At 38.0% G+C, this 16,071-nt stretch overlaps 1 protein-coding gene across 3 annotated transcripts in view; it reads left to right on the plus strand.

Annotated features, from left to right (window-relative positions):
• The window catches only part of DTWD1 (DTW domain containing 1), a 34,751-nt gene extending 19,121 nt beyond the window's left edge, over positions 1-15,630 (plus strand). For all 3 annotated transcript variants that reach the window (XM_070054164.1, XM_070054165.1, XM_070054166.1), the window contains one exon: positions 15,302-15,630. In XM_070054164.1, the coding sequence (XP_069910265.1) occupies positions 15,302-15,549 (248 nt within the window). In that variant the 3' untranslated portion in view covers positions 15,550-15,630. The remainder of the gene's footprint in view (positions 1-15,301) is intronic.
• Positions 15,631-16,071: the final 441 nt, after the last annotated feature.

Here is a 16,071-nt window from a genome sequence, read left to right on the forward strand (position 1 = left end):
GCCTCTCCTCTCTCTGCGTAACTCTGACTTTTAAATAAAAACAAACAAACAAACAAACTTCAAAAAAAAAAAACAAAACGGTAAGTGAAGAGTGACAAGATTTTTGGAGATTCAGCATAGGAAGCCTGGGAGAATGCAGGATTAAAGATGTTTTCTTTTTGTTGGGAGGAGCCCATATTATTAATTGTTACATGATATTGTAATTTGTTAAAATTATAAGCCAGCTGTCCCCTCATTTAACTGCATTGATACAATTTTCAATATAATACTTGTTCGTATTATAATTATTGCTTAAATTATATGCACTATGTCATCTACAGATGCTCCTTACTTAATGATGGGTTCACCTCCTGATAAGCAAATACTAAGTTGAAAACATAATTAAGTCAAAAATGCATTTAATACACCTGATTTGCAGAACATCGCAGTGTCAGCAACACCATCCAGCACAGCATATGGTTATTTCCTATCGTGATCGCTGAGACTCACTATTCAGTATCACGAGAGTACGGTGCTGCATACTGCTAGCCTGGAAAAAGATCAACACTCAAAATTTGAAGTAATGTTTCTATTGAATACATATCACTTTCACACCATTGTAAAGCTAAAAAATTCTGAAGGCAAACTATTTTAGGTCAGAGAGTATCTGTACTACCTCATTCAGTTCTTTCAACAAGCATAGGGGAGTAGGTAAAATATTTTAGTCTCATTTTGCAGTTGAATAAATTCACGCAGTGATTTTGGCAGGAAAGTCATTTATAATGTCTGCTTTAAATCTGTACTGCTAAAATTTTTTACTTATTTTTTTTTTTTTTTTTTTTTTGAAGAAGGAATCTTTTATTTATTTTTTTTTTCTTTTTTTTTTTTTTTTTTAACTTTTATTTAATGAATATACGTTTCCAAAGTACGAATAATGGATTACTATGGCTTCCCCCCCATACCGTCCCTCCCACCCACAACCCTCCCCTTTCCCACTCCCACTCCCCTTCCATTCACATCAAGATTCATTTTCGATTATCTTAATATACAGAAGATCAGCTTAGTATACATTAAGTAAGGATTTCAACAGTTTGCTCCCACACAGAAACATAAAGTGAAAAATAATAGATGATTTTTTTTTAATGATGATGAAATCAGATCAGACCTATTGTCATGTTTAATCCCAGTGAGAGTCAAGTTGGGAGTTGATAGTTTCTTTTTTTTTTTTTTTTTTTTTTTTTTTTTTTTTTTTTTTTACAGAGGATCAGTTTAGTATGCATTAAGTAAAGATTTCAACAGTTTGCACCCCCATAGAAACACAAAGTGAAATATATTATTTGAGTACTCGTTATAGCATTAAATCTCAATGCACAGCACATTAAGGACAGAGATCCTACATGAGGAGTAAGTGCACAGTGACTCCTGTTGTTGACTTTACCAATTGACACTCCTGTCTATGGCATCAGTAATCTCCCTATGCTCCAGTCATGAGTTTCCAAGGCTATGGAAGCCCCTTGAGTTCTCCGACTCTTATCTTGTTTAGACAAGGTCATAGTCAAAGTGGAGGTTCTCTCCTCCCTTCAGAGAAAGGTACCTCCTTCTTTGAAGACCTGTTCTTTCCACTGAGATCTCACTCACAGAGATCTTTTGCCAGAGTGTCTTGGCTTTCCATGCCTGAAATACTCTCATGGGCTTTTCAGCCAGATCCGAGTGCCTTTAGGGCTGATTCTGAGGCCAGAGTGCTATTTAGGGCATCTGCCATTCTATGAGTCTGCTGAGTATCTCACTTCCCATGTTGGATCACTCTCCCCTTTATTTATTCTATCGGTTAGTGTTAGCAGGTACTAGACTTGCTTATGTGCTCCCTTTGACTCTTAGTCCTTTCATTATGATCAATTGCGAACTGAAATTGATCACTTGGACTAGTGACATGGCATTGGTACATGCCACCTTGATGGGATTAAATTGGAGTCCCCTGGTATGTTTCTAACTCTACCATTTGGGGCAAGTCAGCTTGAGCATGTCCCAAATTATATATCTCTTCCCTCTCTTATTCCTACTCTTATGTTTAACAGGGATCACATTTCAGTTAAATTTCAACACTTAAGAATAACTGTGTATTAATTACAGAATTAAATCAGTCATATTAAGTAGAACAGACAAAAAAACTACTAAGAGGGATAATGTATTAAGTTGTTCATTAACAGTCAGGGCTATGCTGATCAAGTCACCGTTTCCCATAGTGTCCCTTTCACTTCAACAAGTTTCCTTTTTGGTGTTCAGTCAGTTGTCACCGATCAGGGAGAACATATGGTATTTGTCCCTTTGGGACTGGCTTATTTCACTCAGCATATGTGTTCCAGATTCCTCCATTTTGTTGCAAATGACTGGATTTCGTTGTTTCTTACTGCAGTATAGTATTCTAAAGAGTACATATCCCATAATTTCTTTATCCAGTCTACCGTTGATGGGCATTTAGGTTGGTTCCAGGTCTTAGCTATTGTGAATTGTGCTGCAATAAACATTAGGCTGCAGACCGCTTTTTTGTTTGCCAATTTAAACTCCTTTGGGTAAATTCCAAGGAGTGGGATGGCTGGGTCGAATGGTAGGGTTATCTTCAGGTTTCTGAGGAATCTCCAGACTGATTTCCATAGTGGCTTGACCAGTTTGCATTCCCACCAACAGTGGGTTAGTGTCCCTTTTTCCCCACATCCTCGCCAGCATCTGTTGTTGGTAGATTTCTGCATGTGAGCCATTCTAACCGGGGTGAGGTGGAACCTCATTGTGGTTTTGATTTGCATTTCTCTGATTGCTAATGACCTTGAACATTTTTTCATGTGCCTGTTGGCCATTTGGATTTCCTCTTTTGAAAAATGTCTATTGAGGTCCTTGGCCCATCTCTTAAGTGGGTTGTTGGTTTTGTTTTTGTGGAGTTTCTTGATCTCTTTGTAGATTCTGGTTATTAACCCTTTATCTGTTGCATAGTTTGCAAATATTTTTTCCCATTCTGATGGTTGTCTCTTCACTCTCCTGACTGTTTCTTTTGCAGTACAGAAACTTCTCAATTTGATGCAATCCCAATAGTTAATTTTGGCTTTGACTGCCTGTGCCTCCCGGGTCTTTTCCAGAAACTCTTTGCCTGTGCCAATATCTTGAAGGGTTTCTCCAATGTTCTCTAGTAACTTGATGGTGTCAGGTCGTAGATTTAGGTCTTTAATCCATGTTGAGTGGATTTTTGTGTAAGGTGTAAGGTAGGGGTCTTGCTTCATGATTCTGCACGTGGAAATCCAATTTTCCCAGCACCATTTATTGAATAGACTGTCCTTGCTCAAGGAATTAGTTTTAGATCCTTGATCAAATATAAGTTGGCTGTAGATGTTTGGGTTGATTTCTGGTATTTCAATTCTGTTCCATTGGTCTATCCTTCTGTTTCTGTACCAGTACCATGCTGTTTTGATTACAACTGCCCTGTAGTATGTCCTGAAATCTGGTATTGTGATGCCTCCGGCTTTGTTTTTGTTGTACAAGATTGCTTTAGCTATTCGAGGTCTCTTGTGCCTCCATATAAATTTCAGCACCAATTTTTCCAGATCTGAGAAGAAGGTCTTCGGTATCTTGATTGGTATTGCATTGAATCTATAAATTGCTTTTGGGAGAATGGACATTTTGATGATATTGATTCTTCCAATCCATGAGCATGGAAGATTTTTCCATTTCTTGGTATCCTCTTCTATTTCTTTCTTTAAGGTTTTGTAATTTTCATCGTAGAGATCTTTAACGTCCTTGGTTAAGTTTATTCCAAGGTATTTGATTGTTTTTGTAGCTATTGTGAATGGGATTGATCTTAGAATTTCTTCCTCAGCCATGGCATTGTCTGTGTATACAAAGGCTGTTGATTTTTGTGCATTGATTTTATACCCTGCTACTTTGCCAAACTCTTCTATGAGTTCCAATAGTCTCTTGGTAGAGTTCTTTGGGTCCCCTAAATAAAGAATCATGTCATCTGCAAAGAGGGATAGTTTGAGTTCTTCCTTCCCAATTTGTATCCCTTTAATTTCCTTTTCTTGCCTAATAGCTCTGGCTAGAACCTCCAGAACTATATTGAATAGCAGTGGTGAGAGTGGACATCCCTGTCTGGTCCCAGATCTCAGTGGAAATGCTTCCAACTTTTCCCCATTCAATAGGATGTTGGCTGTGGGTTTTTCATAGATTGCTTTGATTGTATTGAGGAATGTTCCTTCCAAACCCAGTTTGCTTAGAGTTTTCATCATGAACGGGTGTTGTATTTTATCAAATGCTTTCTCGGCATCTATTGAGAGAATCATATGGTTTTTCTTCTGCAGTCTGTTAATGTGGTGTATCACATTGATTGTCTTGCGCACATTAAACCATCCCTGCATACCAGGGATAAATCCCACTTGGTCTGGGTGGATGATCTTTCTGATGTGTTGTTGCATTCTATTGGCGAGAATTTTATTGAGGATTTTTGCATCTATGTTCATCAGGGATATTGGTCTGTAATTCTCTTTCAGTGCTGCATCTTTTCCCGGCTTAGGAATTAAGGTGATGCTGGCTTCATAGAAAGAATTTGGGAGGATTCCCTCTTCTTCAATTGTTCTGAATAGTTTGAGAAGAATTGGAGTTAGTTCTTCTTTAAATGTCTGGTAGAATTCAGCAGTGAATCCATCTGGTCCTGGGCTTTTCTTTGTTGGGAGGGCCTTTATTACTGTTTCAATTTCTGTCTCAGTTATGGGTCTGTTTAGGTTTTCGATGTCTTCCTGGTTCAATTTAGGTAGGTTGCATGAGTCCAGGAATCTATCCATTTCTGATAGGTTTCCCTGTTTGCTGGCATACAAGTCCTTGTAGTAATTTCTGATGATTCTTTTTATTTCTGTGGTGTCTGTTGTTACATTTCCTTTTTCATCTCTGATTTTATTGATTTGGGTCTTTTCTCTTCTTTTTTTAGTTAGTTGGGCCAATGGGGTGTCAATTTTGTTTATTTTTTCAAAAAACCAGCTCCTCGTTTGGCTGATTTTTTGTAATGTTTTTCTTGATTCAATCCTGTTGATTTCTTCTCTGATTTTAATTATTTCTCTTCTCCTACTAGATTTGGGTCTGGTTTGCTGTAGGTTTTCTAGATCCTTGAGGTGAATAGAAAGCTCATCTATTTGGTGCCTTTCCAATTTCTTGATGTAGGCACCTATTGATATAAACTTACCTCTTAACACTGCTTTTGCTGCGTCCCATAAGTTTTGGTATGTTGTGTTGTTATCCTCATTTACTTCCAGAAAGTTTTTGATTTCTCTTTTGATTTCTTCTATGACCCATTGTTCATTCAGGAGCATGTTGTTCAATCTCCATGTGTTTGCGTATGTTCTAGGGATTCCTGAGTTGTTCATTTCCAACTTCATTCCTTTATGGTCTGAGAAGCTGCATGGTATGATTCTAATTCTTTTGAATTTGCTGAGACTTGCTTTATGGCCTAGTATGTGGTCAATCCTAGAGAAGGTTCCATGTACTGCTGAGAAGAATGTATAATCTTTAGCTGTAGGATTGAAAGTTCTGTATATATCTGTTAGATCCATTTGGGCTATAGTGTCGTTTAAATCTACTGTATCCTTGTTGATCTTCTGTCCTATTGATCTGTCTATTTCTGAGAGTGGAGTATTGAAGTCCCCCAGTACTATTGTATTGGGGTCTAAGTCTCCCTTTAAGTCCGTTAACAAATCTTTTAGATAAACCGGTGCCCTGTAGTTAGGTGCATATACATTGATAATTGTTATATCTTCCTGTTGAATTGATCCCTTAATCATTATGTAGTGTCCCTCTTTGTCTCTCTTAATGGTTTTTGTGGTAAAGTTTATGGTGTCTGATATTAAGATGGCTACGCCTGCTCTTTTTTCATTTCTGTTGGCATGGTATATCTTTTTCCAGCCTTTCACTTTCAGTCTGTATGGATCTTTGTTGGAAAGATGTGTTTCTTGTAAGCAGCAAATAGATGGGTTTTGTTTTTTAACCCAATCAGCCAAACGGTGTCTTTTAACTGGACAGTTCAGGCCATTCACGTTCAATGTGACTAATGATAAGTGGTAACTTTGCCCTGCCATTTGCCAAAGATAAGTTCTAATATATGCTTTGAATTTCCTGTGATCTTTTGCTGTGAGCTTTCCTTCCTTGGTTTCCTTCCTTTACCTTCTTTCATATTGATGACCGTGTTTCTTTGTTTCTGTGTGTAACACATCTTTAAGCATCTTTTGCAGGGCTGGACGAGTGGCAACAAATTCTTTCAATTTCTGTTTGTTATGAAAAGTCTTTATTTCACCTTCATTCACAAATGATAGCTTTGCAGGATATAATATTCTGGGCTGGCAGTTGTTCTCTCTTAGTACCTGGGCTATATCTTGCCATTCCCTCCTAGCTTGTAGAGTTTCTGATGAGAAGTCAGCTGTGAGTCTGATTGGAGATCCTCTGAGAGTAATCTGACGTTTCTCTCTTGCACATTTTAGGATCTTTTCTTTATGTTTCACTGTGGAGAGTTTAATTACAACGTGCCGTGGTGAGGGTCTCTTTTGGTCGTGTTTATTAGGGGTTCTGTGAGCTTCCTGTACTAGGATTTCTCTGTCCTTCTCCAAACCTGGGAAATTTTCTGCTAATATCTCACTAAAAAGGCCTTCTAATCCTTTCTCCCTCTCCATGCCTTCAGGAACTCCTAGAACCCGAATGTTGGGTTTTTTAATAGTATCCTGAAGATTCCCGACAATATGTTTTAGATTCCTAATTTCCTCTTCTTTTCTTTGGTCTGACTGTATCCTTTCCTGTTCTCTGTCTTCTAAGTCCGATATTCTCTCTTCTGCTTCTCCCATTCTGTTTGTAAGGCTCTCTATTGTGTTTTTCATTTGATCTATTGAATTCTTCACTTCAGTCACTATCCCAGTTTCCTGTTGTACTAGTTGTTTCGTTTCATTTTGATTCCTCCTTAATATTTCATTTTCACGAGAGAGATTTTCTATCTTGTCCATTAAGGATTTCTGTAGTTCAAGAATTTGTTTTTGAGAACTTCTTAATGTTCTTATCAATTTTTTGAGATCTGCTTCTTGCATTTCTTCTATGTCATCATCCTCATTATCTTGAATTGGGGTGTCTTTTTCATTTGAGGGCTTCATGGTGACTTCCTTGTTTTTATTACCTTGGTTTTTGCGTTTGTTATTTGTCATATTGGAGATATTTGGTTTCTTCACTGTGGTGCTTTTTCTTGTTATACTATGACTCTAGATTAAGTGGACTATCTGTTTTTGATGGAGCCTTAGGGCTTGAGATGGGTGTGGCCTGAGAGCTCTGTTTGGTGTGCCAAAGGTGACACTCCCAGGTTAGGCGTGGTAAACCTCTCTCTCTCTCTCTCTCTCTCTTTTTTTTTTTTTGATTCAACAGGGAAGTTATTCTGCACAGCTGAACAAAGTTGGAGGTAGTTAGCAGGCAAATGATATACCCACAGGAGCCAGAGATCAGAAGCTCTTTCCCAAGGACCACACAGGGAATCTGTTCGGCCCTTAGAGTGGGCTCAAATTCTCCTTCAGTCTCCCACTGGGTTGCCAAAGTTACGGAATTGTAGCGTCTCTGGAGAGTGCTCACATGAATTCCGTGAGTTCTCTCCCCCACCGTCTCTTTTTTCACAGTCTCAGTTCAGTAGCACCATAAATTTACTAAGTCCTAATCTCCTGTTAATTCGCCCCACCCAGAGTCAGGTTTTACTGCTAGGCTCAGGGCCGGTGCAGACCTGAGGTCGCTCTGCTTATGACGTATGTCCAAGATGGCGCCTGCTCTTTGTCTTGCTCGCCCTTGAGAGGTGAGCGGAGAGAGAGAAACCCGTGTCCATACCAGTCACCTTTTTTTTTTTTTCCCTCTCTCTCTCTTCCAGTTAGCTTGGTGAAGTCCCCCCCGCCCCGGGGGTCGTTCCCTCTAGTCTCCTCTCTCCGCTTGCCTGCCGGTGTCTCGGGTTATTGAGGTTCGGCTCACCTCGCGTTCCAGCGCTGGTGTGTTGAGTCTGCCGCTGATGTCTCGAACTGTGGGCTCCCACGCTCTCCACGCAGGTCTGCTCCCCTTCCAGCGCCGATGTGTGGACTCGGAGCCCTGGACTTCCCAAGTCTCCCCGCTGTTGCACTCCCCTTCGAGCACTTGCGGGCAGACCCTGCAGCTTGCGCAGCTCCGTCCCTCGGCTCGGCTTCCGCGGCTCAGTCCCGCGGCTCGGTCCTGCGGTTCGGCTTTCGCGCGCGGTGGGCGACCTTGTTCTCCCAGTAGGTCCTCCGATTCACGCCCACTGAATCCAGAAGAGTTTTGTCTGCAATATTTTCCTGGTTCTTTTTTCTGAGGCTACCGTAACTCCCCTTTTATTAAACTAAATTTTCCCGGACTATCGGTGCGCGCCCTCACTATTCCGCCATCTTGGCTCCGCCCCAAAATTTTTTACTTATTTTGTTATGAAGTTACTGACTCTTAGAAATATTAGCAAGAAAAAAGTTACATGTTGAATTTTTAAAAATAAATATTAATTTTCTATATAATACCTTGTCTGTACATTCTAATACTTTTAAAAGATTCTTCTGTACTTCCAAGCAAATTTTTAAAACAGGTTGGATTACTTAATCACTGAAGCTTCATTTTTATAGCAAACATTTTCGAACATATTCGAAGTGTCATAGGAAACAGACACAATTTGGTAGTTTTTCTTAATTTGTTTTTCTAGGAATTATGTTGGTAATGTCAAAATCCTCCGTTAACATTTTAATTATATAATGTATATTAAATATCGGGTAAAGTGTAGCAGAAATACGTATCAAGCATCATTGACATTGTTAGAGAAGGGAATGAGACTAGAACAGAGAGATGAGATTACCTAAAGGAACTTTTGCTTTATCTGTATTCTTTATTTATCTTTTGTAACAAGAACATGTTCATGTATGACTAGAGGAATTAAATGAAAAGAAAAAATAAATACCTGGAGAAAACTTTTATGTTTAAGCCAGGAAAACAAATCACTGATTATCAGACTTAGTCCAAAGATCACTTTTTCTTTTTCAGAAAGATACACAAGATTCATACCCAAGACAGATTTCATGTTTAGAGGCTATACATGAAATGAAATCTAGAAATAAAAAATCATAAGGTGAAAAAACTTTTAGTTGTGCTAATTACTTAAAATATTTTCAAATGTCTGCCTTTACCTCTTGATTATAATTAACAATAACAAAATCAAAACTGTTGCATGTATTTAAATCCAAATTATTCAAGATGAAATGTTTTCAAAATACCTAGCTAGAATACTTAAAGGAAGAATGGCTTTATGATTGCTTCATTCTCCCTGGACAGCCAGTGTCCTAGAATTGAGAGGTAAAAAGGAGAATAACATAAGTCTCTACCTTCTGGTTGATCACAGTGGCTATAGTTAGGGTTGTATTCACTTGCATATAATAGAAACTCTTCCTTGAATCTTTTGGACAAGTAACAGCTTTACTTTTCACATGTAAAAGTCCAAAGGTGGAAAATGCAGGCCTGCTATAGGAGTTTCACAATGCCATTAAGAACTGGAACTTGGGGCCAGTAGTGGGGTTTAGTAGGCTAAGCCTCTGCCTCTGGCACCAACATCCCACTTGGGTGCCAATTCTTTTCCCTGGCTGCTCCTCTTCCAATACAGCTCCGTGCTATAGCCTGGGAAAGCACTAGAAGATGGCCCAAGTGCTTGGGTCCTGCACCCACAGGACCTGGAAAAAGCTCCTGGCTCCTAGCTTCGAACTGGCTCAGCTCCAGCTGTTGTAGCCATTTGGGGAGTGAACCAGTGGTTGGAAGACCTTTCTCTCCGTCTTTCTGTCTCTCTATCTATAACTTCACCTCTCAAATAAATAATTAAATCTTAAACAAAAAGACAAATGTATCTGATGAAAAAGATAATGTGTAAAAAAAAAAAAAAAAAAAAGGAACTGGTTTCCTCATCCACCATTGCTTTCATCCTCATGCTTACAAGACACCTGCTAGTTTCCAAGGATCCACATAGTTATTCCAGGAAAAACAAAGAGCAAAGAACCATATGTGTTCTCTATTTAAAAAAATAAATAAATAAAAAGGCTAGGTTCTGCATAGTAGATTTCATTTTCCCTTCTTTTGGCCAGAACTAGTTCATAATGACCAGCTTGGCTGTAAGGGAGTCAGGAAAATTATTTTTAGCTAGACACATGCCATGGTGAAGACAATTGTGATTTTATTATTACGAGAGAGAGAAAATGATTATTGAGAAGCAGTGAGAGTTTTCTGTTATATAATCTATCATGAAAAACAGGTAAACAAATCAGAAAATATAGTGTGATTTAGATGCAGTGCAGCATCCTCTGAAAGATTTCTCAGAGGAGTTGCTATTGCTTTTCAAATCTTGATGGATGGAGTGGTGAGGGAGGGACATTTCAGGCCAAGAGAATGCTGTATGCATGAGTATGGAAACATTTGCATTCAAGAAACTGAAATACTTTAATACTGTGGCCTAGAATACATTCATATATGACAATAGTAGGAGAAAAGACAGTAATAAATTCAAATTATGAATGACCTTGAATGTCATGCCTGAAGAATTTGTTCTTTGGATACTGTGACATCATTAAAAAATTGTATGCCTGTCACTGACATGATTAGATTGTGTTTTAAATCCAGTCGGAAGGACTGGTTGGATATCTATTAGACCCAGTCCTGTGACTAAACACAGGCAATGATTTAGTTTTTGTTTTTGGTGTTTTTTTTTGCTATATGTTTATAAGGAATTATACATATGAAAGAATATATTGAATATTAACTTACAGATAATGACATAACGAATAGTTAAGAACCCAGGCACCAGAATAGTATGTTACTTGTGTGTTCTCATTTCCTATGCCATTATCATTTCTCTCAACAATTATTCTCCTAATTATTTATCTTAATTTTTTAAAAAATTATTTATTTATTTATTTGAAAGGCAGAAAGAGACAGTCAGAGGTCTCCCATCCATTAGTTAACTCCTCAAATGCTCCCAGTAGTCCAGGGTAGACCAGACTGACCCAGGAACTGGGAACTCATTCCGGTTTTCCTATCTGGCTGTTAGGGACCCAGCTACTTGACCCATCACCTGCTGCTTCTGAGGGTACACACCAAAAGGAAGCTGGAGTTGGAAGTGGAGCTGGAACTTAAATCTAGACACTCAGTTAAGGGATGCAAATATTCTAAGCTGTGTCCTAACTGCTAGGCCAAACACCTGTCCCTCTTTTACTTCTATAGATTCTAGCAGTACTATGTACATTATTTTTCATAAGCCATATATTATTTAGTTTTGCTTTATTTTCACCTGTAAGTTTTCTTGGGACTTGCTTCCTAAAGTTATCAAAATTTATTTGTATTGTCACATGACTATGGTTTTAGTTTATTCATTTTGACTGCCGTAAAACATCAGACTGGGAATATATGAGTTCATCTAGTCTCCTGTTGATGAGACACTTGGGTTATTTCTAGTTTTTGCTTCAAATAGTGCTACTACAAACATTCTCATGTGTGTGCAAGCTCCTCTAGCAAATGTATCTAGGAATCTAATTGCTGGGTTATTGAGTATGAATTGTCAGCTTTATAAGATAATGACAAATAGTTTTAAACAGGGTCTATAAAATTTTTTTAAGATTTATTTATTTATTTATTTGAAAGTCAGAGTTACACAGAGAGAGGAGAGGCAGAGAGAGAGAGGTCTTCCATCCGCTGGTTCACTCCCCAATTGGCCGCAACAGCCAGAACTGCGCAAATCCGAAGCCAGGAGCCAGGAGCTTCTTCTGGGTCTACCCACGCGGGAGCAGGGGCCCAAGGACTTGGGCCATCTTCTACTGCTTTCCCAGGCCACAGCAGAGAGCTGGATAGGATGTGCAGCAGCCGGGTCTCAAACCGGCGCTCATATGAGATGCTGGTACTTCAGGCCAGGGCGTTAACCTACTGTGCCACAGCACCGGCCCCAGGGTTTATAAATTTATACTGCCATTATTATTGTGTAAGACGTCCATCAGTCCATAATCCCTTTTACTTACTTGTCAAATGTCTAATTTGTTATCTAATATGTCTAATTTGTTATCTAACACATATAAAATGGTATCTCGTGTTTTTAATTTGTTTTTCTACTTATTAATTGGACTGAGCATCGTTTTGTTAATTTATTTGGTCATATACACATCCCATTCTGTGAAATACCTTTGCGCATTTTTCTAAGATTTTATGTAGCTGATTTGTAGGAATTCTTTATATATTCCAGAAATACAGATTGCTTTGAAATGTCTTCTTAGAGTTAGTGGCTCATCTTTTTAATTTCTTTATGATAAATTTTGAGAAAAATATTCATAAAATATATCAGTTTTTTAAAAGATTTTATTTATTTATTTGAGAGAGAGAGTTACAGAGAGAGGGAGAGACTCCCCAATTGGCTGCAACAGCTGGGGCTGAGCCAATCCAAAGCCAGGAACCAAGAGCTTCTTCTGGGCCGCCCGTGAGGGTGCAGGGGCCCAACCACTTGGGCCATTCTCCAGTACCTTCCCAGACCATAAGTAGAGAACTGTATTGGAAAAAGAGCAGCTAGGACACCCATATGGGATGTTGGTGCCGCAGGTGGAGGATTAGCCTACTACGCCACAGCACTGGGCCAGAATTTATCAGTTTATATGTTAAGTACTTTTTATGTTTTGTTTAAATTTACTTAAATATGCTAAGTTTCTACTAATTATTATTGGAAATTATTGATTTCTCATTTAATATCTGTTGTATTTCTTCCTTTCCAGTTCTTATAAATCTAATTAATGTATTCTTTATTACTATAAGAATTCCATTAAAATATTGAATGGAAGTTCTGTAGAGAACATCCTTCTCATGTTTCAGCCTGATAATCTATTTATTTTAAATGGCAAGTTTAATTTGTATTTGCTGTGAATATTGATATATTTTCTGTTTCTACCATCTTAATTTTATATCTATTTGGTTTTCTTTTTACCATTTTTTTCTTTCCATTTATTGAATTAACTTTTGTTTTGCTCCAGTTTTTAATATTCCTATTTCAATTCTTTTAGAGAAATACACATATGTCCCTTGATAAATTTCAGACCCAGAGATAGGCATTTGGCTTAGCAGTTAAGATGCCTATGTCCTGTGTCAGAGTGCCTGGGTTTGATTCCTATATTCTGGCTCCTGTATCCAGTTTTCTGCTAATACAGATCATAGGAGGCAGTAGTGATGGCTTACGTGAGATTGGGTTCCTAGCACCCAATGAGAGATCTGGGTTGAGTTTTTGGCTTTTAGTTTTGGTTTCAGCTGGGAGGCTGTTGAGGTATCTGGGAAGTGAACTGGCAGATGGAAGCTTGCTACCTCTCTCTCTCTGCCTCTTAAATTAAAACAAAAAATATTGAAAGGCAAACAATACTGTCTTTAACTTCTGCTTTAAACACTTTAGGGACTTTGTACACTTGAGCTTGTTGCAGCCTCCTCCTTATTGACAATGTTATCGTTAGTGTTCTTTTAACTGGGTTTTATTGGTGTGTTGTCTATTAATGTTTTTTACCCTTTCTTTGTATTATTCTGTTAGGCATGTAATTTTAGCTAGCCAGCTATTTTTTTTTAAGATTTATTTATTTATTTGAAAGTCAGAGTTACACACACACACAGAGAGAGATAGAGAGAGAGAGAGAGAGAGGTCTTCCATCCGTTGATTCACTCCCCAATTGGCTGCAATGCCCAGAGCTGTGCCTATCCGAAGCCAGGAACCAGGAGCTTCTTCCAGGTTTCCCACACTAGTGCAGAGACCCAAGGACTTGGGCCATCTTCTACTGCTTTCCCAGACCTTAGTAGAGAGCTGGATTGGAATTGGAGCAGCCAGGACTCAACCAGCGCCCATATGGGTTGCTGGCACTGCAGGCAGCAGCTTTTACCCACTATGCCGCAGTGCCAGCCCCACTATTGTCTTTTGCCATTTGGAAGACATTATTATGCCATCTTCAATATTCTATTATTGCTAATGAAACGTTTCCTATTATCCTACTTACCTTCCTTTACATATGATCTGTCCCTTCTCAATGGATATTTTTAAAATCTCTTTATTCTTAGTGCTTTGCAGTTATACTATTATATAAAGTATCTAGCCACTAATTTCTTTGTATTTATGCTATTTGAGATATATTATGTTTCATGTGTCTATATGGCTTTGCCTTTTAAAAAACAATTTCTGAAAAAGTCGGAGGTGTTATCTCTTTAAATGCTATCTTTATTCTTTTTTTTCTGTCCCCCACATATTCCTATTAGACCCTTGATTTTCCATATCTCTTAATATCATAACATATGTATTTATGTCTTACCACTGTTGGCTACATTTCTCTGATAGCTTTGGTGTAAATGTAGGGTATGACGATAGGAAGCAATTGACCACTCAGAGATTCCAAATTGGTCATTGGACCAATTTTGATGATGCTACCTTCTCCCCAACATTTCTCACTTTAAAAATAAAGTATGCTAAAATGTATAACAAATAGCTTTAATTTTAATTTAAGTGTCAGTATTGGTCAAAGGAGCTAATAGCATTCTGGGTATGTGTGTTGACAGCTGCTTTATAAGAGATGATAGTATTGTTAGTTCATTAACCATTTCCTCTTTACGTTTAGAAGTGTAAGATATTCTAGCTGTTTGTGTGTTTTGGGGCTCTACTGTATAGGTATGACAGAGCTAAAGATACAGCTCTAGTTCTATTAATGAAGATATAGCCTAAAAGTGATAATTTAAAAGTAAACTTTTACTAGTAGCATGGGCCATTTTATGAGCATTGGAATATTTTTGAAGTTACTGTATCAAGGAAATGAAACCCTTCTGAAAATTGGTGAGTTTAACCCTATCCTGGGTTAAAATTAAAAAAGATTCATAGAGGGTAAAAGAAATGAGTATCTTAAATGTTAATTATTTTTAATCCATTTCTATAAAATCTAAGATTTATATATTGTAAGTTATGTTTCATCTCTTATAAATCAGTGTCAACACAGAAACTCAGAATGCTCTTAGCTCCTTAGACCAGTGTTGAGTAATACATCATACTGTGTCTTAAATTCCTTCTGTTTATACCTTATGAATTTAAGAAAATACCCTGTTTGGAATTGAGAATGAAGAAAGTTATCTGTATTTCCTAAAATAACAAATTCTTTCAATAATTAAAAGAAGTTGTTATTATTGTTCCATGCCCTTTGCTTAAGAAGAAATATTTATATTTTTCTTTTTTTTTTCTTTTTCTTTCCTTTTTTTTTGGCAGGATTGTTACAAGTTGAGTTGAAAACAAGAAAAACTTGCTTTTGGCGCCATCAAAAAGGAAAGCCAGACACTTTCCTTTCCACAATTGAAGCCATTTACTACTTTTTAGTAGACTACCACACTGATATATTAAAAGAGAAATACAAAGGACAATATGACAATCTTTTATTTTTCTACTCTTTTATGTACCAGCTGATAAAGAATGCCAAATGCTCTGGAGATAAAGAAACAAAAAAACTTATACATTAGTGTTTAATAAGCTACCTATGTCATTTTATTTTGCTAAAATCAATAAACTTATAGTTGTGCTTTGTTTATTCTTAAGAAAAATCATAAATAATGCCTATAAGACTACTTAAAAAGTACCGGTTTCATTCATTTTACCTTATGTTTTTTTTTTTTTTTTTTTTTTTTTTTTTTTTTGACAGGTAGAGTTATAGACAGTGAGAAAGAGAAACAGGTAGAAAGGTCTTCCCTCCGATGGTTCACTCCCCAAATGGCTGCCATGGCCGGAACTGCACTGTTCCAAAGCCAGGAGCCAGATGCCTCCTCCCAGTCTCCCATGTGGGTGCAGCGGCCCAAGCACCTGGGCCATCTTCCACTGCCCTCCTGGGCCACAGCAGAGAGCTGGATTGGAAGAGGAGCAGCCAGGACTAGAACCGGCGCCCACATGGGATGCCAGCACTGCAGGCGGAGGATTAACCAAGTGAGCCACGGCGCCAGCCCCTACCTTAAGTTTTTATAAAAGGAAATTATATCTAAGGGAATTTC

The sequence above is a fragment of the Oryctolagus cuniculus genome, chromosome 12 (assembly GCF_964237555.1).
Source record: "Oryctolagus cuniculus chromosome 12, mOryCun1.1, whole genome shotgun sequence".
Classification (NCBI taxonomy): Eukaryota; Metazoa; Chordata; class Mammalia; order Lagomorpha; family Leporidae; genus Oryctolagus; species Oryctolagus cuniculus.